The 27900-nt window shown below is 39.1% G+C and overlaps 2 protein-coding genes across 2 annotated transcripts; both read right to left on the bottom strand.

The window, feature by feature from the left end:
* Nucleotides 1–217: 217 nt before the first annotated feature.
* Nucleotides 218–14020, bottom strand: micall2a (mical-like 2a). The gene is made up of 17 exons (XM_084744921.1): nucleotides 13685–14020; nucleotides 12403–12451; nucleotides 10415–10556; nucleotides 10082–10248; nucleotides 9683–9813; nucleotides 9087–9596; nucleotides 8199–8383; nucleotides 6989–7046; nucleotides 6268–6497; nucleotides 5439–5546; nucleotides 5199–5263; nucleotides 4892–5015; nucleotides 1298–1400; nucleotides 827–900; nucleotides 637–751; nucleotides 453–499; nucleotides 218–358 (listed from the first exon to the last, which is right to left on the bottom strand). Exons 1-17 carry the CDS (start codon nucleotides 13825–13827, stop codon nucleotides 279–281), a joined length of 2331 nt encoding a protein of 776 aa, XP_084601047.1. The 5' UTR covers nucleotides 13828–14020; the 3' UTR covers nucleotides 218–278.
* A 4065-nt stretch (nucleotides 14021–18085) lies between these two features.
* Nucleotides 18086–22171, bottom strand: LOC146309283 (visual system homeobox 2). Its single transcript, XM_084744491.1, has 3 exons — nucleotides 21184–22171; nucleotides 20722–20879; nucleotides 18086–18864 (listed from the first exon to the last, which is right to left on the bottom strand). The coding sequence occupies exons 1-3, from the start codon at nucleotides 21416–21418 to the stop codon at nucleotides 18442–18444; spliced, it is 816 nt and encodes a 271-aa protein (XP_084600617.1). The 5' UTR covers nucleotides 21419–22171; the 3' UTR covers nucleotides 18086–18441.
* Nucleotides 22172–27900: the final 5729 nt, after the last annotated feature.

Genomic DNA, 27900 nt, shown 5'->3' with positions numbered 1-27900 from the left:
ATAGATTCACTTCACACAACAGCAAACAGAATACTGGAGGTGAATGTTGTACAAAAAGAACATTTTAAACTGAACCTTTATTTTGAAATATTGTGAATAAACTAAAAACACAACACAACTTAATCCATTAGATCTCCTGCTATCTCTTCATTTGCCTTCTAATTAGCACACTATGTACTGCAGTACTTAAATATATAAAAAAAACTTTAAAATAATAATAATAAGACAAAAATAACTTTCCCTTCTGTATGAAAGTTAAGTAAAAACTGCCTTCAGGATCATTCCACTCGTCTTTTACTTCTTCGCCTGAACAGTTTTGAGATGGAGGATTTCCTTTTACTTTTGGCTTTCTTTACTCCTATTCACCGAGAAAAAAAAATAGTGCATATGAGAATGATGCATTCAAGTGGGAAAATCTCATCTAGAATAAAAGCTTTTTATACAATACTTACCAAGATTTTTCATCATTTCATTCAACTGCTGATCCTCCTCTACTTCCCTGAAATTGATAAAAAAAAAATCTCTATTTAAGCATTTTGGCTTGTTTGCATAATGAGTTGTTATATTAGCAGTACTGCTCTGCATTAGTGATCACTCCTGTAATGTAACCATTAATTAAAAGATGCACCGTGTTACCTCCTCCTGTCTTCATCCAGACCCTCCACAATCGCATTCCTGCCGTCCACAATCTCCATTAGTCTCTGCATCAACTTCTTCTCCCGCTGTCGCTCCTCTCTGGACTTTAAATGATCTGCAAAACAAAGTTGACACATGTCAGCGTTGGAAAAAGAAAAGTTAACAGAGCCGAGAGCCTGTGATCTCTTACCTGGCTTCTCCAGCAGCCTGCGAAGTTCCCCCTCCACACCTGGCTGCTGCTGCTCCAGCTCCTGAGTCCTGGCTCTGAGACAACCAGTCAGAATATTTCTTTTAAAAAGGGCTAAATCAGACTTATTATGCATTTAACATCTTTTGAATAACTGTAAGCAATTTCGATCATAAACATTTGACTTAATGCTTAGCATGTTTGAATTCTTCCTGGTGTCAAATAATAGGAATGATGACAACAGGTTTCATTCTTTGAGAGGAATACTACTGGAAAATATTTCAAGGTACAGAGTTTTTATTATAATTTAAACTAAAAATAGCTTTTATGGCATTAAGTAAAACACAGTACTAGAAGCCTTTCTGTGGTAAAGAATTACAACCAAAACTAACAAATTAGTTCAGATAGTAACGGATAACAGGTCATTTAACAATCTGACTGCACATCTTCAGCTATAAAACAAGAAGTACTCACATGTATACTAGCTCTGATTCCTTTCTAACGTACATCTGCTTTTTTCGAATGAGGTTGAACCAGTCAACCATCAGTGGGTCCATCAGTATGTCCCCCTCTCCTCCTGAAAGACACAACACCACATTTTAAACAGGGCTCCTGCACATTTCCCACTTTAAAACTCCACACTTTTCCAGACTCTTTGGTAGATTTTTCAGACTATGTTTGACGTCTGAGTTTATGTAACTAAATGTTTTTAAAATCTGTTGACATGTATGTAACATTCTGACTATTCATGTTATTGTGTTGCCAAATAATTGCAAGAAGATTAACAATTTTATACAAAGTTTGCAGTTAGTATTATTTTCCCATTTGGAACCTTGAGCCAACCAGGCTTTACTGTATATTAAACCAGCCCTCGGAAAACCCATTTACCCATTGTGGCAGTTCAGTCTCTTATAAATAAGAAAATGAGTGGAACAAAGGTAAATAATTAAATTTTCACAGCGTCTGCACATCCTTGTTTATTCACTGAATCCATGGAAACGATGATGGCCACAGCTGGTTTCCTTGCTCAGAAAAGACAGTCTGTTTATTTTTCTGATAATTAAATCACTGCAAAATCATAAACGTTCAGACAGACTAAATATTTTGGTTATTATTATTATTATTACAAGTAAAGATTCAAGAGACTCTGCATGTATGATCAAGTGTATTTTTAGAAATTATTTTACAATAGGAACAATAGTCTTGAAACACATATTTTTCCATGCTCTCTTTTCATACTAATCCAGAACTGAAAATGACTCAAATCAAATTCTATACTTTTCCATACTATGAAGGCAACCTGTTTGAAGATATCTTTGTAATACACAAGACAATATTACTGAGATATGGGACAATAATCTTCAATAAAAAGGTCACGGTGTATTTTATTAGCACTGATGTGGACAAACTGGGTAAATGTTCATGAAATCAATCATGATAGATTGATTTAAAGTTTTCAACGATACCTATAATGTCTAAAGACAGTCTTTAAATTTCTTTAAAATTTACATTTATTATCTGTTCTGGTTAACTTGTGCAGTTTAACGCAGGTAAATGTTTTTGACTTGTGAGTAAATAAAATCCTGTGGGGACAAATTAAGCTTGTGGTGACTGAGATTAAAGAGCTGCAGAATAATACTATTTTCACATTATATATTTAGATATATTTTTTAGTTATTTTAAATGACAGACATTTCACATCATCTTATTTAATATAACTATCAAAAGCCTCTCCTCAGCCAGAATCGTGGCTCGTTTTATTTTCAACAGATGAACTCTTTTGTTTTCATTTGACCATATTAGTTACACAATAATACAATTAAGGGCGATAAGAAATTAGGATTTTTGGGAACATTTGGCTGGTATGCAGCAGCAGTTTGTTGAGATGGAGGCTGACTCACCTCCTGGGACCATGTCAACACTTCACTCAAGGGACTGTAGCAGCAAATAACACAGAGCTCTGCAGAGTGGGTGTAGGTTATCTTAAATTAGACACTTAAAACTTGTAAAGATTATCGTCGCGAGCTGCAGAAATTTGTTTCAATCAGAATGTTCAGAGGGTGGGAGTGGAGGGGTGTGTGGAGTAGTTTCAGCCTGTCCTCACCAGAAAATATAGGTTGTCTGTGCAAGCAGCTTAATGATGTTTACTGTAAGACGGCGACTTCTAGCGGCAAAATAAATATGACGAGAGCAGCAAAGAGTGACGAGTCAAACACAGGACTTTCACCCCGGAGACCGGGGAGGGTCCTGTGTGAAACCAAAAGTCAGTGTAAATTTTAGGTTTCGTAAGTGATGTCATTTACAAAAAGTAACATAATGTTTTTTTCAAAAACCTAACCAAGTAGTTTTTTGTGCCTAAACCTACCATACTGCGACTGTTGCGCATCATTAACATTAACATAATCATTAAAAAGGGATATTTGACTTGAGAATAAAATTACATATTCAATATTGTATTTGAATCATCTCAAGTAAACAAATATAAGCTCTTAAGGTTACAGGTTACAGCTGTTTATTGTTTTTTGCCAAGAAAAACACAATTCACAAAATACTTAAAAGGTAATTAAACTCATATTTGAAATACATTTAATTAAAATACCGCCTTTCTCTGAGTTTTCAAGAGAAATTTCAAACATTCTGTTATTTTTTCAAATATCAAAGTATTGTTGGTGGCACAACCATTTTAACTGTAACTAAGGAAGTTAAAAATGAGCATTTTATGTTTAAAAACACAATTTGATTAAATTGTCAGATTAATTAATAGTGAAATAATAATTAGTTGCAGTCTTACAGTAAATACAGACCCCAGCAATGTCATCCAGAATATAATTCATTATCTAAAAGCTATCCCCAAACAAACTGTCTTGATATGCAAGTTTTAACATGCAAGACATGTAGAGCAACACAGAGGGAATACATGATGACGCACAGATTTGTCTTCATTACTAATTTAATAATGATTTAGCAAAACCCAGTAGGGATTAGATTTATTTATTTATTTATTTAAAAAAGAAATATGGATTTGAATCTAAAAGGATCACACTAAAAAAGTCCTTGCCAAATACTGCACACCAGCGTCGACAAAGACAGTGATTAATATATAAATCTAAATAGTTAAAGGCTGTTAAAATATTTTTCTAAAGCAGTATCCTCGTGGCTTAGGGATTCCTTTGCTGTATTCCACTGCAGTGTTATGATATGCACTGCAACACAGCTTGGATTTTCTGCTTCCCCAAGTCCGACCGGATTACCTGAGCATGTGGATCAATAGATTTTCGGAATGAATATTTGAACTGATCGGGACAGGGACTGAGTACAAGACAGTCCACATCCTGCCATCACCAGAACAAACATGATTTTATTCTGAATTGAACCGGAGTGCCGGGGTTTAGTTTTTACAACGACAAATTCCAGTTGAGAAGTTGATGATCTCCTAGGTGGGTGTGCAATTGATGTCAAATTCTGGCCAAGCGATTGCATGCTCAGGCTTCCTGGGTGGCGCGCAGGAACGAAGGCACGCAATCGACCAGAATATATATTACTATGCCCAAGTCATGTTGACCTTGAGCAAAGCAATCAGGCCCCCTACTCCCACTACCTCAAAAGAGAAGCAACATCCCTGTGGGCTGCCTGTGCCTCTCACCTCATTTGGCTGCAGAAACAGTAATAGAAATGGCAGGTAAATCCCCCGAATACACACAGACACACACACACACACCGAGCTCCAGCTGACGGTGAGTGTGTGCGTCCCGTGTGAAGCAACCAGGACACAACTCTGCACCGGAGATACTCTCACCGAAGCCGCAGTGGGATTCAGCAGTTTGCACAAATACAATAAAATATCAAAGTTTGAGTCAATGTTATTCACTGCATGAGAGCAAAACTGACCGGTGCATTGATGTCTTCCGCCTCACAGTAAGTTGTAGGGGGACTGTTTATTTTCAGCTTTGCGCAGATTGTTTCTGACATGTCAACATTCAATTTTATTTGCACGTCTAAACAAGGAAAAGGAAGGAAGTGGGAAAATTTTGTTGCGGGGGGTGGGGGAGAGTGACAGGAAAAAAGTACCTTCCTCACAGCTGCGGAGTTTCTTTTCCAGCTCCACACCCTCCCTCTCCAGCTGAGCCAAGTTTGTCTCAATATCGTTCAGCTCCTTCTCAATCTGCTCCACTGGAAGATGATAAGACCTCACCTGATATAAAACAAAAGAACTTAAGAGTCACAGTCAAGTGTAGATAACTTTAATTTGAAAATTCTGACTTTGGCCACTTAAACGTAAAGAAGGTCGTCCATTTTTTCTTACTGGGAATGTAATGAAAGCATATTTGTAGAGCTGTTAATTAATCTCTTAAGAGACTTAATGGAGGGAACTTACAGAGGGTGACCTCATTTCAGTCCTGGAGGCGTTGGTGGGTGACAAATACTTTCCCTTTTTAGCGCCTAAGAGGTAGATAAAATAGGATTAGATAGTCCTTTCATGGCAGCTTTTCAGAAAAGCATTGTCACATATGACTTCACCTGATTTATTTTCAGTGAAAAATGGCTGCTCATATGAAATCAACAAGATGGCTGAGGCCATGTACGTGTGGCTTTGATGATGATATTTTTAATCAACCTGACGGATTTCCGTGATTGGCTGGAGCAGTCGTTGAAGTGCTAATAGATTCCACAGCTGGCCGTCTGGGTGGGGATTTCACAGACGAGTGACTCCCGTGTTTAAAGCCTAAAATAAAATAAGGATGAGAAGGTTCACATGCTGCACATCTGCAAAAAGTTAAATCTGCTCATGTCTCTTTCAAGAATCTCAAAATACAGGCAGCATGTCTTTTTGGGAATCAGTGTGTGTGAATTTCGCTCTGTGAATTTTTAGCCATTCTAGTGTTCTGGCATGTCTGTCCAGTCTGAAATTTCTCAACTCCTGAATGGATTGCCATCAAACTTTGCACAAACAGTCTCCAGCAGCTGAAGCCAAATGACTTTGGAGATATTCAGCTCATTGTTTATCTATCTGGGCCACAACTTTAAAGTTTTTCTTCACTCTCACTGCTCTCATAGTGTCGTCGGCTAAAGCACGCAGCTGTTTTTGGTAAAAAATCTCTTAAACCCACTGTACACTTCCTGCTCAGCACCAAACAGCAGACAGGCCAAGTTAGAGAGGAGCAGTAGGGCTGGGCGGTATGGCATGCGAATAATAGATATTTTTAGGCTAGTTCACGATACACGCTATATATTTTCTCTAAAATAGCACACCATAAATCCTCAAATAGTGCAAAATTGATGATCTTGATCTACAGCAATTACAGCTTCACACACTGGAGCTTTAAGACTCATACATGAGACTGTAATGGTAAAAGAAATTGTTATAATTACTATATTCTACATCAATCAACCAATACAAACTGGTAGACAAATGTCTCTTGTTATGATGAGCAGAAATCACTCACCCAGGCTTCCAGGGCCAAGCTTGGGTTTCTGGGGAGAGACTTCCCTCAAGTTTACAGGATTAAACAGAGGAAAGCTAACTGGAGGTACTGCAGGTGCTGGAGCTGAGGGAGGATTTGTTGTTCTGATGGAGTGATTAGAGACAGTCGTGGACATCATGGAGACATTAGAGGAAGTCGTGGACGTGAATCCAGGCTTATGCTCCTCAGTAAAGGCTTCAGCTTCAGCATCTCTGTCAGAGAGACACAATGACACAAGCCTTTAAGTATACCACCATTTAAAAAAAGGGTGTAAACATACAGCATTTATATGAGTATATAATACACCTACAGGCTGAACACGAAGAAGGAAAATAAAAGAAAAGCCCTCACCTTTTATTTTTGTACTCATAAACTTGGTGAAAACAATGGAGGAATCATCAGCAGGGATTAGAAATGAGAGAGTCGAGTGTTAGAGCAGGAAAGGTTCAGGCGTGGCACTCTGCAGGGCTTGTTAGGATGGGGGACAGAGCTAGAGGCTGCACTCTGAGCCAGTCAACATTAACAGAGATGGATGAAGCTCGACGACTCTGCATTCTGGAGAGCGAATAAGCTGAATGGTCAGGGATGTTGAAAGACAAAAGATTTCAAGACGTTTTTTTTTTTTGTCCACCCATGCGACCTTCCCACCTCCACCTAAGCAAGTTATGAGGTAACAGTGATTATTAAGATGACTGATACTTACTTTAGACTGAACTCAGTTTTCAAAGGTTTGAGCTCTGGTTGCCACTCACAGACTGGATCTGCAGACAGATAACGCTGAGTGAAAGACTGATGAAAATAACAGCACGATGGCAAAGGAAAGCTTATCGCTCTTTCATCTGACACATCTGGTGAAACCAGGGACACATTATCACTTTGACTTGACTTTTATTTGACATCTGCCTCAGTGATGACGTGTGCAGTCAAAGTACTTCACATTCTTGTACACAATAAACAAAAGACTCCCCTGACTTGCCTCTGTCTCACACTCCCCTGAACAGCTGATAATGAGTGCCAATATGATCGCATGGGATAGAGCAGAAATAGCACGCCGCTTTTAAGGACGTTTCATGTGTCACGTCTACACATTTTAATCTTTTCACGTGTCATTTAACGCAGTTTAATCCAGAGCATTTTATGAGTTTTGGATGTTGTAACAATGGTCAGCTGTAGGGCTAAGTATCGTTCAAAAAATTTTAATTCTCAAAGTGATACCTTGACTTTTTAACAAAATAAACCGTTTGTTAACATTTCAGATCCCTTTTTCACACTCAAAATAGTATATACTTTTGTGGCTGTGCACCTGAAATGCATTGAGGCTGGAAGTTGGTAATTTCAAGTGCAAAATTCTGACCTAAAGCGCGGTTTCTGATGCAGCATCAATGGACCCCAGACCGTTAAGTCGGTATTTAAGACTGGAATGGATAAACTCGTGAAATTTGACAAGAAGTGATCTTAATTTCCAAGACAAGTTGCAGTAATGTCCACGGTCGATGTGTTCTCCATATTAGCAGGCAACATAATTACTTTCCACGATATGGAGACCTGTATTAAAGATAATAATTTCATGACTATTTATATTAAATGCTGCAATTGTGTCTCTGTTTGAAAAGCTGCTGACTGTCAGGATGCTGCACCAATGCATGCACGTCCATCCAAAGAGAATGACAGCTCAGCTATGAAAGTTCATTACAAGTGAGAGAGAAATTAAAATGTCAGTATCCAACACTGAGCCACCATCATGCTAATGCACTGGCTGTTTAAATAGGGCAAAAATGACAAAAGGGCTTTGTTTTCTGTGAATGCATTCTGAGACAGACAGAGACAATGAGGGGGGTGGTGGGAGGGTTGGATATTGGCTAGATGTCAAATAATGGATCAAGAACAACTGAAATAAATTTAGTCGCGCCTGCCTTTGGCGGTTGTGTGTACAGTTGTTGGCCTTGTGTTGTCTTTGCTGATGGCCTTCAGACGTGGCGATTCCTTATTGTTTGTCTGGCTGGTGGAGGGCTGTCCTGCCCAGTTTCCTGCTGGGCCTTGGCTGCATTTATCCTTTCTCAAACTGGGGCTGTCAGCTGAACTTGGCTCATCTCCAAACCTGCAGAGAGAGGAAGCCCTCACCATCAGCCTTAATAACAAAACTCATTACAAAACCATCAGAGGTGGGAAGTAACTAAGTACAAATACTCTGTTACAACTGTACTACTACTTACTTCACTTGAGTTGTTAGGTATCTGTACTTCACCTGAGTATTTATTTTTCGGACAACCTAACTCTAAAAGATGTAATAAGATGAAACAGACAGAGAGGGAGACTTGACTGTGGAGAAAAGTGAGGGATGAACCCATACTAAAAACTGAATGAAAGAGGTTACAAGATGTAAAAGACAAGAGACGTAACAAGACAAAAAAGATGTAACAAGATAAAAGTGACGTAACAGATGAAAAAGTCGTAACAAATCCAAACATTACATAGCAAGACGAAAAAGACACAACAAGATGAAAAACAATGTAAAAGACACAAGACACAAAATGTAAAAGGACGGAAAATTTTGTAACAAAAAGAAAAAGATGCAACACAACAAAAAAACATGAAACAAGATGAAAAGACAAGATGAAAAATGAAAAGGAAAAAGTAAGACGCTGAATCAGGACTTCTACTTTTACACAAGTATCTATATTTATACTTGAGTAAAGAATGTGCATACTTTTGCCACCTCTGAAAACCATAGAGAAATATCCAAAAATTGCAAAGGAGAATGTATTCATGGCCTCGAACAGAATACAGAGCGCCACACTCACCGTCTCTCTGCTGGTCGGATGGTGAACGGGCGTTTGTTGTTGTTGTTGCAGTTTTCCTCAGCCAGTTTCTTTCCAATGTTTGTTCTGGCTCTGCTCTTCTCGTTATCAGGACTTGGTGGAACCTTAGGCCTTCCTAGAACACTTAAGCCCTCTGTGGACTTCCTGTTACCTGTTGAGGCCTCCTTGACCGGTGGCGGAGTCTGGAAAAACCTCTGCCGGGCTGACTGCGTCTTCTGGGCTGAGGCTGTCCAGGACTTGGAAGGCGGAATTGGACTGACTGGCTTCACGACAATATTCAGCGGGGCCGACAGCACAGAAGAGGGGCGTGGAGCAGGCTGGGTCTGGCTGGCACCGTTTAGTCGCCCAGCCGAACTGGCCGATCCGTTTTTGATCCCAAACTCAGAGGAGGAAGGTTCGCAACTGTTATGGTGGGCACTGCAGATAAAAGTGTCTGGAGTCTTCCCAGGTTTGTAGCCTCCCGCGTGAAGCACGCTGGAGCATTCGCTGCATCTGGTGGAAGTTTATTAACATGAAATTATGAATGCAGGTGCAGTGCATGACAGGAAAGTGTCAATGAATATAGATTAAATACTTACTTGAAACAGCTTCTGTGATAGAGCTTGCCTTCCACAAAGTGCCTCTGAACCAGATGAACGTGACTCTTGCATGCAACACATTTGCTATTGAGAGTCCCATTTTTGTTGGCGTTTTCTGCCAGAACTGCCTTCTGCAAAAGAAAAGTAATATCAAGATAACGCTCCGTCCGAAAAGGTATTAGATTTCCTTTATTAACGCAATAGTGTTTGGATTATTTTAACCGTAGTTGTATGAAGTATTTTTAAATAGTCAGTGTATTAACTAAAGTAAATGGTCATCACATCCCTAGTTTGGGGATAATAATTTGAAAAAAGTTACAGAGTAAGACAACAAAGATGTATTTTAAACACATCCATAATTTCAAGTATGTTGTGATCAGTTCTAACACGACCTCTGACCTGAACAGCAGCTCTGGCCAGCTTGGGTGACGTCTGAGCAGCGAGAGTGGAAGGTGAACGATTCTCAATGGCCGTTTTAGACACGAAGGTTTTGGCAACCACTGGGAGATTTTTCTTCTCTGATGGCTCCTCCTTGGAGCCCTCTGCTGGCCTCTTTACACCTCCCACTGAGGAAATGAGAAACACTGTTAGTGTTAAGCGCAAGAGAGAAAGAATATGCCACAACTTAAACCTAAATCTGTAAGAAAAAGCTCTGCTTTAAAGAACATCATTTGGTTAGGAGGATCTTAGCTGTACAGTTTCTACGGATATGTGAACCAGACATGTTCTCACTGGGAGGCCGCCCTTTAAAGTAGTTGTAGTACTGGGAGACGTAGGTAAGAATGCTCAGCCTGTCTGGGATCCTCAGAGCCACCATGTCTTCTGCATCCAACAACGCTGGGATCCCCAACTTGTCCTCTGCAACCTGGAAAGCCTTGACAGACCAAAAAAAATACACCGTTTAACCAACAGCCATCAACTCCTGCCAAGGCAACATTTAATGGTAGTGTATGATGGATGGAGTAAACAAATCCAAAGCATTTTTGCCCCATAAAAACAGGGTATTCACTGGGCACAGTAGCTCCTACAATTACAGCATGTGTAAAAATGTCAGACAATACAATCTCCTTTAAATAGACAAGCAGCAGCCTGTGGCTCGGCCCAGAGAGGTCTGAAAAGGGCTTTATAATGAATAGCGCGCTTCCTGTGAGCTTGTAAGGATAAGAAAAAGGATGGAGGGAGAAGGAGCATTGTTTAGGATCAGGCTGGATATGCTCATTAAATTTAAAGCAAAGCCTTACTGAATACCAAGTCTGTTGATGAAAACTACAGTTGGCTTTTCGACAAGCACACAGACAATTTCTTATTTAAAGCTACTACAAGGATCGTTTCAACTTTGTTGATTTTGGAAGCTCCTGTGGACAAATGCGTAGCGTTTCCGCCACCATAATCATAGAATATAACGCCAAAAACAAAATTATCTAAATAAAAAATTTCTCTTGCTTCATTTTAACTGGCTAACATACTATACTCACTGTAACTTTGCCTGGGAAAATGTTGAGGCCTCTCCCAAACAGTTCAATCAACTCTGAGTATTTTCACTTAAATGCGAGCCTGAAAGGCATCATCAATTGTGATTCACCATGGCAACGAGTAAATAAAAGGCAGAGCTTCCATTTAAAGCTAGGAAAGGAATGTGTGCCATGAGATTTACTGTAAAAAAAAACATAAGTGGAGAAAGGAGTCAAGAAGGGAACACCATTATGATTTATTCAGCGTAGTTCAGTCAGTCATTTACCAGACATGAATTTGTTTAATGGATGATAAAAGTGCTGAGTTTTCTTTATCTCAGGCTTAACAAACTCACTAAACCCTGAATCTGACCTGGTGGCAGCCATTAAGAATAATTACATACTCATTTCTCCCATCTTGTTTACTTATGTAGGTTATAAAGAGGCATCAGTAATAAAATGGGACTGTTTTATAATCAATTAAAAACTCCTTGTAGTAGCCAACTCATAGAATAACTACTTGTAAGAAAGGTGACACTCTTCATGAAATATAGAAGGGTGTGAATTACAGTACTAGTCACCTTCTCATGTTTCTGCACAGGGAGCATCTTCAACAGCTGATCAAAACTAAAACCTGATCAAAACCACTATCCTCTGGCCACACATGTGGTTTAAAGTGCTTCTTCTTGTGTAACGTTCAAGACGTTATACAACAACGGCGGCTTCGAGTGGATCGTCATCACGAGGATCGAGTGGCAGATGACAGCAAGCCTCATTCAAAATGAATAGAGAGCCTCTCCCCTGAGCTCGGGTTTGTTGCTGACACTGCCAGGATGATCCAACACAGTGAGGAAAGTGGTGCAGAGTGCATACTGTAGCACTCTGCAGGGCCTGTAATCCTCAGAGGAAGCTGGTAAAAATGGAAGAAGACTAAATAATGGAGAGGTCCCGGCTGCGCTGCTCAGGTCATGGAGGGGTTAACAAAATAAATGAGGTCAAGTGGACAGAGGCAGAGAAAAGAATCTGAAATTTTAAGTTCGAGATGAGCTTCTGTTTAAAACTGCTGTGCTGCTGAAATGTTGAAACAGCTACATACTGAACCAATGCGCTGCATCACTACCAGGGCGAGAACAAATAGTGTGTGTTGCTGTATTTGTCTGGGGGTTAATGAAGTTAAGTGGATGTTTTATGCTACATCAGATTGTGCAGCTCGAGTTTGAGGTCACTTCCACTCGATGTGACACAAGGTTCAACAAGTTGACGTCTTACCAGTCTGTTGTTCTCAAACACATCCTCCTTTCTGAGTGAGTCATAGTCTCTGGACAAACAAAAACACAATGAACAGAAGGAGAAGTTAACCATGTAGGTGAAAACCCTCATCTAACTTTGACTGGGAGATTCTGACAAGTTCAACAAGGCTACAAAATAAAGTTAGATTAATGAAAGCAACTTTCTTTACACACGACGGGTTTCCTTAAAAACAGACTTTATAACAGCAGAACTAAACTAAAAGGGCTACTGAATAAACAAAACTAGATAAAACAAATCATTAAGTCAATACTGAATACAAAACATATAGAAGACCCTTCATTTATTTCACATTATAATGAGAAACTTTCTCAAAATTACAATATCGATACATTGGCCGATATTCTTTATACAGAATATATAATATATACATAAATACACATAATTTGCAGTAATCCCTCCAATATGGTTAGCAATTATGAAAGAACATTTTACAGTTTAACAATAAATATCATTGTCCAAAATGATATCAGGACACTGAAACAGTAAACTCTCACTGGTATTTTTTTTTATAATTATAAATTACTAAATAATTATAAACAACACAAAGAGCAAAATATAGTATATATTAAAAATGAATGAAAGATACACAGAATGCTGCCTATATATATATATATGTATATATATATATATATATATATATATACATATACATATATATATGTATATATATATATATATATATGTAAAACAAGCTGCATTTTACTCTATTAAAAAGTTTTCATATAGGCACATATCGGATAACATATACTGAATGCCAGTACAACTACACAGATATATCTATATCAGCCGATAATATCAGTTGACCGATACATTGGTTAGACTCTACTATTATCAGCTTAGACTCTACTTGAAATATTATGTTAGTATGTAAAATAATGACTTACTTATCTCGAAATAATGACTTAGTATTTCAAAATAATGACTTTTTAAATAATGAAAAACTTCTAAGTTCCTAAAGTTCCTTAAAAGTAATGAGGTAGTATGTCAAAGTAATCAAACTTTCTCAAAATAAAGCCTTAATATCTCAAAATAATGGGAACCTATTTTGATAAAGTTTCTCACCATTCTGAGGTATATATTTAGAGAAAGTTTTGTCATTAAAATGACTTTACAGATCTTTTTTTAAATGAAATTGACGGAAATGGGCTTCCATACAAAAACACACATAATTCGAAAATAACAATTGCAATTCCAAGTATTCAGTGAAACCCAGGCACATTATAACAAGTTAAATACTCACATCAGGTCCGGTCTGTATTTGTGTATAAGCGCACAAAAAGCCAGTCCGTCCCTGAATGAAGTCGTCATGTTGTTGATGGCCACATCTCGGTAGCCCTCACAGTGGATTTTACACCACTGCTCCAGAGCCTTGATGGCAGCCATTCTCCCCGAGACGAAGCGTGCAACAGGCGGAGGTTTCGGTGCGGAGGAGCCGGAGGAAAGACAGATAAAGACGAAAGTGTGTGCTGAGGATTTGACCGTGAAGTGCCGCGCTGCAGCTGCGTCCGGTTTCCTCCTTTTTTAACCAACCTGAGTGACTCGCCGAGTCTCCGGAGGACGAGCTGCTGCTGCTGGAGGTGGAGGTGGTGCGTGTTTCTGTGCTCATTACTCTAATTGACACCGACTGCTGATTCGCCATTCACTACAGTTGAATAAAACTCAACCAGGAAGGTAAAAAAAAGGCTTGGTAAGGCTAAGTACATTTTGTGAACTGAATTAGTGCATAATGCTGGCAGAGATCCCAATCAATTATATATTTTGATCCTGGATTACACTGTTTTCAAATTAAACATGTTTATTCTTCCTTCAGCTCCCAGTATTTAAGGTAAAAGTCCATTCAGTCCAGCCCGTACTTAATCCTGCTGACAGTAGGGGAGACTGGGGACAATTGTAACTTTTTTCACATTTTCATTCATAACTCAGATGTGAGACACATATGTTGGTGTACTAATTGGTAATATACTTTCATTAATAAGGACAAGATTAATATTTAATTTAATGCAAGAGATCAGACTGAAAAGGTAAGTCATATTAACTAGAGGTATAACAATTCTTCAGATCCATGCTTCAATATGACTTTCTATTTTAAGGTCGCGATTTGATTCAACTGCTTGATTTAAACTTTCTGGTTATGTCATTGTCAGATTATCAGGTTTTGTCAGTAGTTGATGTGTGACATCATGGCTGGGAAGTGATGCTGTCTTTTTTTTTTTCTCCAGACACCAAAAGATAACGCAAGTAGGCAGGGATGGGGAAAAAAATATCGGGAGAATCGCAGATTCTGCCTTTCAATGCAGTGCAGTATCTAATAATGTTACTTAAGATTTTTTGTATGGTTCAAATTATTTTGATGTCAGGCATTGTATGCTATTTCCATTTTTGCAGAAGCAGCAATTAAACTAAAGTAACTAGACCGACTACCTAGATTTGAATTACTTGAATTGAGTTCAAAGTAATTTTACATTTAAAGTTTGTGAAATATTTTTTATTTTCTGACAGAAAAGTATGTCAACACAAACAATGTAACACAGCCGATCTTGCAGCCATGATAAAATCCTGTATACTAGCTAGAAACACCTATATAAGCATAGTTTGTTCATGTGAATTTTTAACCAGCAACTTAGAGGTAAAATTGGTGCAAGTTTAAATTTGTGGTCATCTAAAAATTCTTTGGGTGTGTAAATATAAGAAAAAAAATGTACATTCAAAAAGTTTCAAAAAGTTTTTTTAATTGTTGAAAACATCTGCTGAGGTGAAATGATCCTGTTCCTGTTCCACAGGCAGGGAGAGGATCCCACTGAGCACTTTAGCTTGTTTCTGCATGGAGGAACTCGGTGTGTTACAATTGCCCCGTTACAGCAGTCCCTGGTCTCCCCTACCACAAATGAGTGACAAAATCTGGGTCTGTCATTCAGAGATGTCACTATGAAATGTTAAATGTTGTTCATAGAGAGCGCTTCATGTTGAAAACAACCCTCAAATGTGACCTAAAGTGTTACACTTTTTGCTTTTAATTGCTTTTTAATTGCTTACATATTAATTCTGATCTCCCAGTCTGGAGTAGCCATCTGGCTTTTTGGGAAATATTAAATGCAAGCTGCAGTATCCATATGGTTTGAGTCAAAGTGAAAAGGAATAAATGTCTCTCTACACTTAATTTTATTTTGGTGGGGCTGTATTTTACTGCCACACTGCATTATAATCTGACAAAGAATGCTGTTGTGCATATTTATTTTTGTTGGAATCTCTGTGTTGGACAAAAGCTTCAGCTGCATTTAGGTTATATGGACATTTACAAAAATATTTTCATTTAATGGCTCATGAAATTCATCTTTTTGGGTATGTGCTGCAGGATTTCTGAAGTAATTAAACAGCAGACTTGCTATCACAGGCAGCATATCAGGGTCAGTGTGCAGTATGAGAACCAGGAACAGTGCAGTTTTTTCTCCTCAGTCATCTTTGTGTGGGGCCTAATTGGGGACTAATTGAGGCCAACTATTGTCATATAAGGATTCTGACCTAATTAGCCCATATTATGGTGTCCCACAAAATTTTAAGGAAAAGTTGTAACTTGATTTCTCAGCAACTTTCACGTAGTACACTGATCATGAAGAATTGCACTTTGTGAGAAAGTTTAAAGAGTCATTCCGCCTAAACAGAAAACAAAATAACTAACCTTCCAACGTGCCTCTCTGACCTGATTTGTAAAGAAGTTTTGAATTCGACCCAGAGACCCCATCACTCAGCGCTGACATGGGAAATGTGATTAGTGTGAGAGCAGAGTTCAACTTGAGTCTTTGAAATGCGAGCGAACCAGTGACCTCATCCACTGTAAGACATAAATAGTTTATTTGTCCCAACAACAGGGTCTCCAACCAAATTAAGCAATTAACTCAGCTTTAAAAGTTTCACTATAGTCCACACAGCAAATTAGAGATGTGTGACTGCAGCAAAAAGGAAATATATGCATTATTTTGATTTTAAGAACCCATACTGCATGTTGCTTTGTCTGAACTATCTATCTTATCAATCCTGACTTAGGACATCTTCATGCCCAGAAGGGGGCAGCGTCACACTGCACTGTTAGAGGATGGTCTCACCACTTCAAACTTGCGGTCAAATACAGAAACAGTGCATGCAACTAGCTACAATTTCCATGCAGAAGTTATTGCAAAACCTTATATAGACTTTCAACAGACACACATCAAATTATGACACACTATCAAATAGTGATGCACAATATTGTCGATATTTTCCAACTCATTTTGGCCCACTGCCGGTGCCAATATATGAACCGTTTTTCCACCTAATTGCAGAGAACATCAAGTTTCTCCTGTAAAGGAATGAGCATACTATAATCAGTATTCTTACCTTGATGGCTCACTGGCAGATGAAGACATAAAATGCAAGGTTTTTCAAAACGGACACATTCACTGGACAAAATAAGACAACCACTGCTAAGAGTTTTTTTTTTTTTGCTGGTGCCTGTTTCTCTTTGTTCCTCACAAATTTGTCGTAATGATCAGAATGACGGCTTTAAAAGGGGGAAGTTTAATTCATAGTGTTGAGAGAATGTGACTTGTACGAACACTGATCAATATTGCGAACAGCAACTTTGCTGTCCATTTAGGACACTGCTAAAAACGTACACACTGTAGACATCATGCATTGTTGTGCTTGCAGAATTAAAGTGTCATCTTGCCGGCCTGTCATATTGGCAGAAATGTTCATTTCAGACCAGCACGATATTTATTTTATTTATTGGCCAATAGCGATGATGTGCAGATATTATTGTACATCCCTACGTCCAAACTCAATGCTGTGTTTGATTAAAGGAGAAATCTGTAATATATTTACTGTTGTAAATCATAAAAAGACCATGATATGTCATCAGAAATGAAGGAAACATGGTAAGCTGACATATTAGCTGCTGTGACAACAATGCTACAGTCACAGTATCCTTTGAAACTCTTTGATGCACTTTCTGGAATCTGTATCACTATCGATGAAAAACAAAAAAATTTGTGTACTATGTCTTTAAAGTATAAACTTGTTTAAAACATAGACATTCATCATATATATGGACTCACTCATCATGATTTCATTTTTCAGCTATTTCCATTGTTTCCTGTGAGGACGTGTGGCTGCATGCAGACATCCTGTCTGTCTGTGAAGGTAACCCGAGAGGTCAGGGATGAGTCGTCATTAGTGAAATCATGTAGAAATTATTTTACTGTATCCCATTTCAGCTGTGCCCCGATGGTCTGATAACGCAGCAGCATTCGTCATTTGTCACTGTTATCTGTTAAAGGCCCGGAAAACAGCCGTTTAGAGCCGACAACTTAAACAATGTGATGGAAATCTTGTTCAGAATGTAAAAGAGACATAAAGAGCACATGCATGTGATGTTAAAGGCATAATATGCAACCTTTTCTTGAATAAAAACAATGTATACTCTCACAAACCTAATCCCTTTCAATCATCACTTATGCCTGTATGTCTGTATTTCTCAGTATTTGCTGTGCTCGGGAAACTTTATCAACCCAAAACGCCCCTATTTGTCATCCTGGGAATGACACGCAACGATAAACCTTTCTGGTGCATTTATGAACAGCTTCGACAAATCCTACTGTCCTACAGACAGTTTTTACACTTCTACATTTTTTAACAAAATAGACAAAACAGTGTTACAGTGTACATGTTAACCACCCAAACTTTAAAAGAACTTTTAAAATTTTGTTTAAATAAAAACATTTAGAAGATGCCAAAAACATCCTTGTTGGAATGTACCATGAAGGTGAAGTTTAAAATGGTTGTACTTGTTTATAATTTTACAGAAAATTAGTAACATTTTATACGGCAAGAAATATTTAATAATAGCTAAATAATGAAGCTCCTCATCCCAAAAAGGTTCAGAAAGTATGTTCCGGCACAGCGATGTTACACACAGTTTTTTCTGGTTATGATTATCTGTACAAACAAGAGGCAGGAAAATGATCAATCTTTGTGCCTGGCATCAACTTCCTGTGTTTGTGACTGCGCGTCGCCTCCTGACATGTTTACAGTGCTGTGGATCTCGGCCTCATGTTCTCTGGCTTTGGCCCTCAGCTTGGCGATGCTGCAGGAACGGAGCTCCTCTGAACTCGGCCCCTCCGGCCTCTCCCACTTCCCCGACCTCTGGGTCGCGGGCTGCACACGCACGCTCAGCGCAGCACCGGCAGTTTTTGTCCATGGACAGATTTCTCCTCCTTCCTGTCGTCTCTTGCAGTGCTCGCCGTCGGAGCTTTCCCTCTGCTGCCTCAAACTCCTGCTCGCTTTCTCAGATGTTTCATCATTGTCTCTGTTTACGTAAGGCCCTGCAAGCTGGCCCTGGAGCTTCAGCTGTCGTCTCATCTTGGCTCTGCGGTTTTGAAACCAAACCTGCAAACAAATGAAGGGATAGTGAATATAAATGCAAATAATTTTATTACAAATTGCTGACAAGATAGCTTGCTAAAATTGTTCTAAATTTAGAGAAAAAGTTGGATAGAAAATTTCTTTCCACACTATTTTAAAAGGTAAATTCTGACTGTCCTTTTTCAGCACTTCATTAAAGGATACACATTTTTGTGAAGTTTACTCACATGTGTCTTTCTGCGCACTGAATGAGGTATAAGCTGCTGTGTCATTACATCTGTCCATGCAGGCCTTGTAACCACACCAAAAATTTAGCATTAAAATAGATAATTAGATATCAGAAGATATGAGACTGCTGAGGCCTCATATTGGTTTTAGCTGAACCTTTGAATGCAGTTTTGAATGGAATGAGTTCTGTTGTTTTTGACCCCTATCTCTTGCAGTATAGACATGTCAGTAAGCAACCTGTTTAACAGGAGGAGCAAGTACAGGAACCAGTGACTGTACAAATGATCTGATACCATTTATTTTTCCTTCCAGATGCTGATTCCGATACCTGAACTTTAAATATTAGCCAATACAGAGTACAGATCCAATACCCTAGTATTGAGACCATTTCAGGGTTTTCTCATACATCACAGCATATAGAGGAAACATTTAAAACTACGGTAATTCTATATATTTTCAAACTTAACTCCGATGCCTCGCAGTAACCTGTGTGTTTCTGCTGCTGCATCCGTTTACTGTGTGGACACTGAAATCATGACGGGAAAAAGAAAGCAACTTTCTCTCAATGAAAAACTTATGACAAGCTGCCAAAGAGATGCAGCAGTGTAACTAAAGTGTGCTAATATTTTACACAGTACTGGACTGTATAATATGTGTGTATTTGAATTACACACAGTACAGTAATTTGTACTGTACTGTACAGAACAGACTTACTGTATTTTCAAACAGTCATCCACTTACAGTGGTCAGTTTAACCCAGAGGTTTTCACTGTATTGTTTTTAACAGCTTGTGATGTACTTTCTATTATTGTTGTATGGCGCGGCTCAGGCCAAAGTCTTTGTAAAACATTCACAGAACCAGAGGACTTTATTTTATTATCCAATTTGACAATTAATGATATCTGAAAAAAAAAAACACAAATAAATAAATCTATAATTAAATAACAATTCTTTTATAAGTAAAGTAAAGTAAAATAAAAGACATTTAAAATTTTGAATAGTACAATAACAGTATAAAACAGTAAAGCAACAGCAATTTAAATCAGGACTCTGCTGGGAAGTAGCAGGTCCAGTTTTCGGGATAATAAACTACATGATATTGGATTGGTGCATAGACTCTCATACTTGCTGATCCCTGATCACACATTTACTACAAATCTTCTTCTCTAGATGTAAGAAAACATGTTTGTTTTGTCACATCTTAATAGTTTTTTTTTCGGTGAAAATGAAATTGGTGATGCAAATGCAATTACTCCCACTAATTGTGAATCAAATCACATTCACAACATCTGTCAAAATAATCACAGTATGATTGTTTTTTACCATATTGTGCAGCCCTAACTTAAACTTATCTGAGCTGTAGTACATTTATATTGATAGAAATATTGATTGCTGTACCAAAATAATGCATGTCCACAGAATTGATTATAACATTTTTGGAACTGTTTCAAACGTGATTCTTGAATAGAACTGAATAAATAAATAGGTCTCTGGACTTAAATAATATTTGTCAGCACAAACTGGGAGTGATGGTCCTGCACAAGTGTCTAGATTATTAAAAACAGATTATTTTGCACACAGTACAGTAAAATGAATACGAGTTGAATGAGTAAGAAGTGAATATTTCCAGGAGGAGTTGAGTGTGCCAATTACCTGGACTCTGGCCTCGATGAGGTCCAGTCTGACGGCCAGGGCCTCCCTCATGAAGATGTCTGGGTAGTGGGTGGTCTCGAAGGCCTTCTCCAGCTCCTCCAGCTGCCAGCTGCTGTAGTTGGCTCGTGCGCGACGCTGCTTCACTGGCCTCTGTTCATCTGGAAAGCACAGCGCAAGCACCAATTACACAATCGCCAACGGGTGACAACGAACTAATGGCTCTAGATTGGATAATTAGCGCAGCAATCATTAGGCCCACTTTAACACTGCTTGATAATTGATTGTTAGTTACGAGCTGTTAGCTAATCTTTTGTAAACATTTACACTGCAATCAGATGGTGCTCACTGTCTGTCTTAGAGACTGTGGTCAGACAGTGCCAGTTTGGCTGTGCACTATCTGCACAAGTCCTGCATTGTACAATAAATCCCTTTTTGGCTACAGCAGTCAGGGTTTGAACTCACCTATGCCCTCTGTGAGTGGCCCCATCCCAACCGCCTGTGTGGCCAGGAGCAAAGCCTCCTTGCATGGCTCTGGCTGCAGATAATTTCTGAAGGATTCATAGCTGATAAAAGGCCCCGGGATCAGGATCTGAGGTTGAGAGCCCAGTCTGGTTGGGAATGCGGGGAAAAAGTGAGCTGCCGGTGAATGGAAAACTGCAGGCAGGAGGGTAGATACCAGCTGCCTTGGGCCAAACATGTCCAAGCTATTAAGAGTCCAATATTAAGTGTCAGTCCAGTGAAAAGGGTCAGGTTGACTCCTACAGGGATGCTGGCGGGTTGTTGAAATGCATCCCAACGTCCAGTTGAAAAAAGAATAGAAAATAAAACAGATGCACCAGATGTGTCCAGTTGGTTGTTAGAGCTGCTGTACAGGTATAAGGTGTTGCCTGAAGAGTAAAAGGTAAGACTCAAGTAGTGGAGGTGGTCTCACCTTAGCTTTCTGCTCTTCTCCTCCAGTCCTCTCCCCCTCCTTTCCTGGTCACATGACCTCCAAACAGACGGCAGGGCTTGGCTTATAGGACAGAGGTGAAAATCCAACCTGTGATTCATCTCTCGGTGGATTATCGGTATTACTACATCAGTGTTTGCTGTGTTCGTCATTACTTTCCCAACCACACATGTCCTACAATCTATTTCTTACATTATAGTGATAGGATATGTTTTCCCTGATTTTTTCTCTCAGCCAACCTGGGACAAGTTGCAACATCTTTGGCTTCTGAAATTTCAATCAGTGAGATGGACAGGAGCTCAGTGAGTGTGAAAACTCAGCTGTGGGGACGTGTACGTTCATTTACAGCTCTTATCTAAGTGGTTTAATAGTTGTTGAATATAATAAGAGCAGATTATGGGAAAGGAGACATAATGAAAACCCAAGTTGTTCGGTCCTGTGGGATGAAAACAAGCACAAAAGCAGCAGACCTTGAACAGCAGGTTCCAGGATAAACACACTCCTGACAACAAAGTGACAAACCTAAGAGCTCATTTCCTTAATGTTTTTAATCCCTCCGGGCAAACCTGTGTTTACTCTCTATTGTTTCTTTTATTTTTTTGTGTTTTCTAAAGTTGTGATGTTTTATTTTATACGTCAAAAAAACAAGATTTGGAAAATGATCAAGTCTGTCAGCTTTCATAACAGTACACTGTACATACGCAAATCCCTGCCTTTCAATTAATCCACTGATAAAAAATTAAATTAAGCCAGAAAGAGTAACAAACAACTAAATTATACAAATGTGCATTTTGCATTTGTTTAATCCTTATAAGACTTGTAACCCTAAATATTTTTATAATCTTTATATCTGAAACTTTGACAGCACACACTCTGCAGCAGTCCCTGATGTATGGATTTCTTAATCAGGCATACTTTTGATTTATATTGATTTTAATGTATTGTTGTTATCATCAGATAGCTGAATAATGTTTACAGTGTTGGAACACATGGTGTAATCATCTGTAAAGTGTAACGGTGACATCCCTAATAATTATCGGTGATATATTCTTACAGTTGTTGTAAAGCATGTAGACAGTTGTCAGTGTTGTCTTGCAGGATTTTTCCATCTCAGATCAAAGCGTACACATCAACACATTAACAGGAAGACAGGAAGATTATTAACACTCTTTTTTCTTTGAGCAAGGCAGCTGTAGCTTAGTGTTGATGGATCTCTGATGAGATGATCGCCTGCACCGTCTATGTGAATTAAACACAGGTGTGTCAATTAATCCGAAGATACATATCACCTAACAACACATCTCGCTAACCGCTCGTCAGCTCAGACAGCGGCGAAAAACATCCAGCTGTCAGTGTTGTCACCGCTGAACTGGCGGGCTGAGGCGGCTTTGATCAGCCCAGGGCCCTGTGCAGGAGGCAGCTGGTCAGAGCTGAGGTGAGTCACAGGATGGTCATTCCTCCGCAGGCGGCGAGGACTGCAACTCCCTCACCTGTGGCCCTTTCATCTGCACCTGTTCAAACACTAAATTAATGCCTTAGTGGAGGCAATAAGAAGGTCAGTATGTGGGTTTGACCAATCTGGATTCTTTTAAATCTCATATTGAGACTGAAAGCTGATGTTTAGTTAAATGTGCATCTTTTTACTTTATGATTCCTAGTACTGTGAAAAAAATGAAATGGCACAAAGAACATCATGGCACAAGTTGCCTAACAAAACATATAATTACTTCGAAATGAGTAACACAGGTTGAGAAGTTTTTGCAGATCATTGCATCATGTTTTTAACTGTTTTCACAATGTCCCAACCTTTTTGGAACTGGTTGGTTGTGTGATAATTCAGGCTCTCTAACCACCCGATTAAAACCAACTTTTAGCACCTCAGTCTGTTTGTCTGTCTGCATGTGTGTGTGGGTGACGGAAGGAACGGACAGACAGAGATTGAAAGAAATCATTTCTTGGGTTTGCAAGTTCTGCGGGGAAAAGCAAAATAGATTAAAAGTGTCTAGTCTGAGCTGTGGCTAAATAAACACTGCGTGTGGTGGGGCTGATGACTGAATAGCCATCTCCGTTTGTCCCTGGCACACAGGTAGTTAAGGGGATTTCTGATCTGTTTGAAAGTAGACCCCCTTCTCCCACCCCCCCAAACTACTGTGTTTGTCTTCGCCTGGGTCCTTTAATGCCCATTGATCCAGATAATCAGGGACAAAATTGGTTAAAAACCGGTGGGGGAGGTTCTGACAGTAGTTGCTCAAAAGAGCTGCTCGAGGATAATTGAAGGAGGCATTAAGACAACAATAGTAATGGCTAACACCAGGCCTTATTGGTCTCTCAGGTATTTCGAGCTCCCTGGATGACAAGGCAACAGTGGAGATGCACAGTTAAAATGGCAATCATGGTGTCATTAACAGACCCTCAGCAGCAGGGACAGAATGTGCCTTATCCTCAGGTTTAACAAGCCACCAATGGGATGCCCTTCAGATGGCTTTGAAATGGACTTGTTTGAGCTTGCACTCATTCATTGCAAAGCAGAAGGAAAGGGACATCTGAAATCCCCGTCACATGTGTGTTTTTGGATTTCAGATCATGTAATGATTCTCAAATCTGAGTCGCCTCCCCTACAATAAGAAAAAGTTTTTTCATTTTGAAGTTTGGCCTTCACTCTGCAGAATGGTGGAGGCAAAAGTGCTGAGTGGAGACAAAGTTTCTCTGTGCTTAAATGTTGAAGTTTAAGATGTGTACAGACGAGCGTGATTGGCAGAGCTCTTGCTCCGTGTACCAAGGCTGTGTGTGCTGTGCAGCGGCTGTGGGTTCGACTCCCGCCTATGGCCCTTTGCTGCTTTGCTCTTTAGCTGCTGAATGCTCCCCTGTGTTCACCGGTCAGTCGCTAACTGTCCATCTGCTGTTTGGTGCTGAGTAGATAGTGTACAATAGGTTTTTTTTTTTTTACTTTTTCACTGAAAACAGCTGCCCGCTGCAGCCAAAAACAAGGCTATGAGAGTGGTGACAGTGAACCAAAACAGTAAAATTGTGGTCCTGAAAACCAAAATGATCGATAACAACCTCTTAAAAAAGAAAACAAGTTAAATAATGACCATACTACTTAAGAAAAATAGGTTTATCTATTTTGCATAAGATCTCCATGTGTAATATTATACTAGGTGTATTCCCTGATTTAGAAATATTTCTGTCTCATGGAATTTGTTGTAGAAAAACACTTAAAATGACGGGAAATTTGAATTAAATGATGCAGGCTATTTGCCCCCCGTTTTTTCTTAAAAGACATGGCTGAAGTGGATTAACTATCACACACTGTGCCCTCTGTGTGATAAGATATGATCTAACATAATGGGGACCGTGAACACTGCACATTATTATTCTTTCTCATCCACTACAATGGCACTTTAGCTCATAAAACAAGAGTTCTGCCAAATGTCATGCGAAGATGGATGATTATCGTCATATCCACTGTCATGGGAATATATCTATCTGGTATAATTTGCAGGCTGGAACAGCAATGAGCACAGATAAGATCAATATTTAATGAAAGTGTAAGTGAAGCTTAAGGGTTGTCACTTATGCCTCTGCTGTTAATGACATGTCACATTATCATACTTATCAGATTGGGTCAATCTTAACTGCAATTACTGGCCTCATTTCTTTTTAATTCATTACAAATGTTGAATCATTTCAGTCGTCCACTTCTGTGCAAACACACCGGGAATGTATTCTCTGGCTGCTTGCATATGTATCTTGGTGTCAACCGCCTGCACAAACTTCAAACTAAAATCTATTAATGGGAGCGTGGATTGGTATAATTCAATCAACACACCTAAAATGTGTTTGTAACTTGGAAGAAAAGTGTATTTCATGGCTGAGGAAGCCCCTATGCTTGGTGCCTCACTCTCCCTGGTAATAGTATCCCACAGTGAGCAGGCTGATTGTTTTAGTCCTGGATCACTGGCCATGGGATAAACCTGAGAGCCCAGCCTGCTTTTCATGTCAAAACCTTCAAGGGAAAGCGGCCACAATCCAAGAGCAATCACACTTGAGACATCAAAGTGCCAGCGAGAAGAGAGGCGAGAGACGGTCCACATTTTTTCCACGCAAGCCAAGTGCAACTCAAGCGTGGAGGAAGAGGAGATGATCTAAGGCGAGGGTGCCATTGAGAGGAAGACGGAGAGCAGACAGATGTGCATGGGCAGGTAGCGGCAGATCGGGGCCCCTCCTGTAGCTGAGAGAGACACCGAGAAGCCTCCGCTGGCCACATTCCTGCTTGCAGCTCGTTCACTGTCCACTTTCACATGAGCAGGAAGACCCAGTGACCATGTCCTTGCATTTTTAAACAACAATTGAAAATCTACAAATGTCACTTCAAAAACACTTGGCAGTAAACACAGTTAGTCACTGGATCAACAAATGCAAGTTAAGACTCTACCATGCAAAGTGAAAGCCACATATCAATAACATCCAGAAACGACGCCGATCTTTCTCTGGAGATGCAAAGTTGAAAAGTGTGTTGTCGTCTGACGAGTCCACATTTCTGATTGTTTCTGGAAGTCATGGATGCCATGTCCTCTGGACTAAAGAGGAAAAAGACCATCCAGACTGTTACCAGCAGTAACTTTAAAAGCCAGCATCTGTGATAGCATGGGGGATGTTAGTGCCCATGGCATCATGGGTAACTGTCACATCTGTGAAGACCTCATTACTGCTGAAAAGTACATGTAGGGTTTTGGACATATGCTGCCATCCAGACAATGTCTTTTTCCAGAGACATCCCTGCTTATTTCAGCAAGACAATGCCAAGACACATTCTGCATGTGTTACAACAAAGTGGTTTTGTAGTTAAAAGAGTTCTGGTACCAGACTGACCTGCCTGCAGTCCAGACCTGTCTCACACTTAAAATGTGTAGTGCATTATGAAGCGTAAAGTATGACAACAGAGACCCTGGACTGTTGAGCAGTCATATATCAGGCAAGAACGGGAAGGAATTTCACTTTAAAAACTTCAACAATTACTGTCCTCAGTTCCAAAATGGTTACAGAGTGTTAAAAGAAAATGTGATGTAACACAGTGTGAAACAAGACCCTGTCCCAACCTTTTTGGAACTTGTGTAGGCATCTAATTCAGAATGAGTGTATAAACAATTAAGTTAATTACGCTGACCATTAAATATCTATTTGATATTATATTAACTCATCTGAGAATTCTTTGTTGGAAGTAGATGGTAAAAACTAAGGTTGTTAAAAGTATCAAAGTATTGATACTTTTTCCAATACCAAGCATTTAAAAACAACACAATACCAACATTTGATGGCACGAAAGGACCAAATATATAAAAAGAATGATTTAAGTGCTCATTCAAGACCTCAGTTCAGCTCGGTCTTTATTGTCCTGCTTAAAATTTGGCTCGCAGTGAAACCAAACAGTTCAGTGACTTTTTCTGTCCCAGCACTGTGAGCAGATTCTCATATTGTGACAAGTCTAGTAAAAACACAGACATCTGAAACATGACAAGAAGCCCCAACTAGACACTACTTTTTATAAGGGATGATAAGAACAGAAGATTGCAAATTTTGTGCATTTTCTTTAAATGATAGTTGAAAACGCTAACAATTGATTTTCACTTTTTTTCTATTTTGTCTCTCATTTTTTCTGTTGTTTCCTAATTTCAAGCTTAATTTTAAGTTTCCTTATTCAGCAAACACTGCCATTTCTGGATAATCGATTAATTATTGATTAATACAGTTTTAATTGTTTAAGTTCTTAGTGGTGATTAATTATTTCTCATCCCTTGTTGGGAACCACAGCGTCAATCTTTGACAATGTGCTGATTTTTATTATTAAGATTAATTGCTTTTTTTTTTTTTTTTTTTTTTTTAATTTAACAAGTAACTAAATATGTCAAATTAATGTAGAGGAGTAAAACAGAATATTTCCCTCTGAAATTTAGTGGTATTACTTTTCTTACAAGCTACTACAAGTTTTCATATTGTGTTTATTTTGGAGACCCCTGTGGACAAGAGTTTCCACCGTAACAACTATAAAATATAACATAAAAAATGAAATTATCAAAAGAAAATTCTCCTCTTGCTTCTTTTGAATTGGCTAATGTACTGTAACTTTGGCTGGGAAAATGTAAACACTGGCTTGTTTCATCTGATTTCAAAGAGAATCCGACCGAGTGGCAGCAACTCAGAACAACTACAGAGAACTAGCCGATCTTCTC

This window comes from Lutjanus erythropterus, chromosome 19 (genome assembly GCF_056507025.1).
Source record: "Lutjanus erythropterus isolate fLutEry1 chromosome 19, fLutEry1.hap2, whole genome shotgun sequence".
Taxonomy (NCBI): Eukaryota; Metazoa; Chordata; class Actinopteri; order Lutjaniformes; family Lutjanidae; genus Lutjanus; species Lutjanus erythropterus.
This window is presented reverse-complemented; position numbering and strand designations above follow the sequence as displayed.

Excerpts from the sequence above, each read along its gene's own strand:
- LOC146309283 (XM_084744491.1), bottom strand. The coding sequence starts at position 21,418 with ATGTTTGGCCCAAGGCAGCTGGTATCTACCCTCCTGCCTGCAGTTTTC. Across the intron at positions 20,880-21,183 it reads GCCACTCACAGAGGGCATAG|ATGAACAGAGGCCAGTGAAG; the intron begins GTGAGTTCAAAC and ends TGTGCTTTCCAG. Across the intron at positions 18,865-20,721 it reads TCATCGAGGCCAGAGTCCAG|GTTTGGTTTCAAAACCGCAG; the intron begins GTAATTGGCACA and ends ATTTGTTTGCAG.
- micall2a (XM_084744921.1), bottom strand. The coding sequence starts at position 13,827 with ATGGCTGCCATCAAGGCTCTGGAGCAGTGGTGTAAAATCCACTGTGAG. Across the intron at positions 500-636 it reads CTGGATGAAGACAGGAGGAG|GGAAGTAGAGGAGGATCAGC; the intron begins GTAACACGGTGC and ends TATCAATTTCAG. Across the intron at positions 359-452 it reads TGAAATGATGAAAAATCTTG|GAGTAAAGAAAGCCAAAAGT; the intron begins GTAAGTATTGTA and ends CTCGGTGAATAG.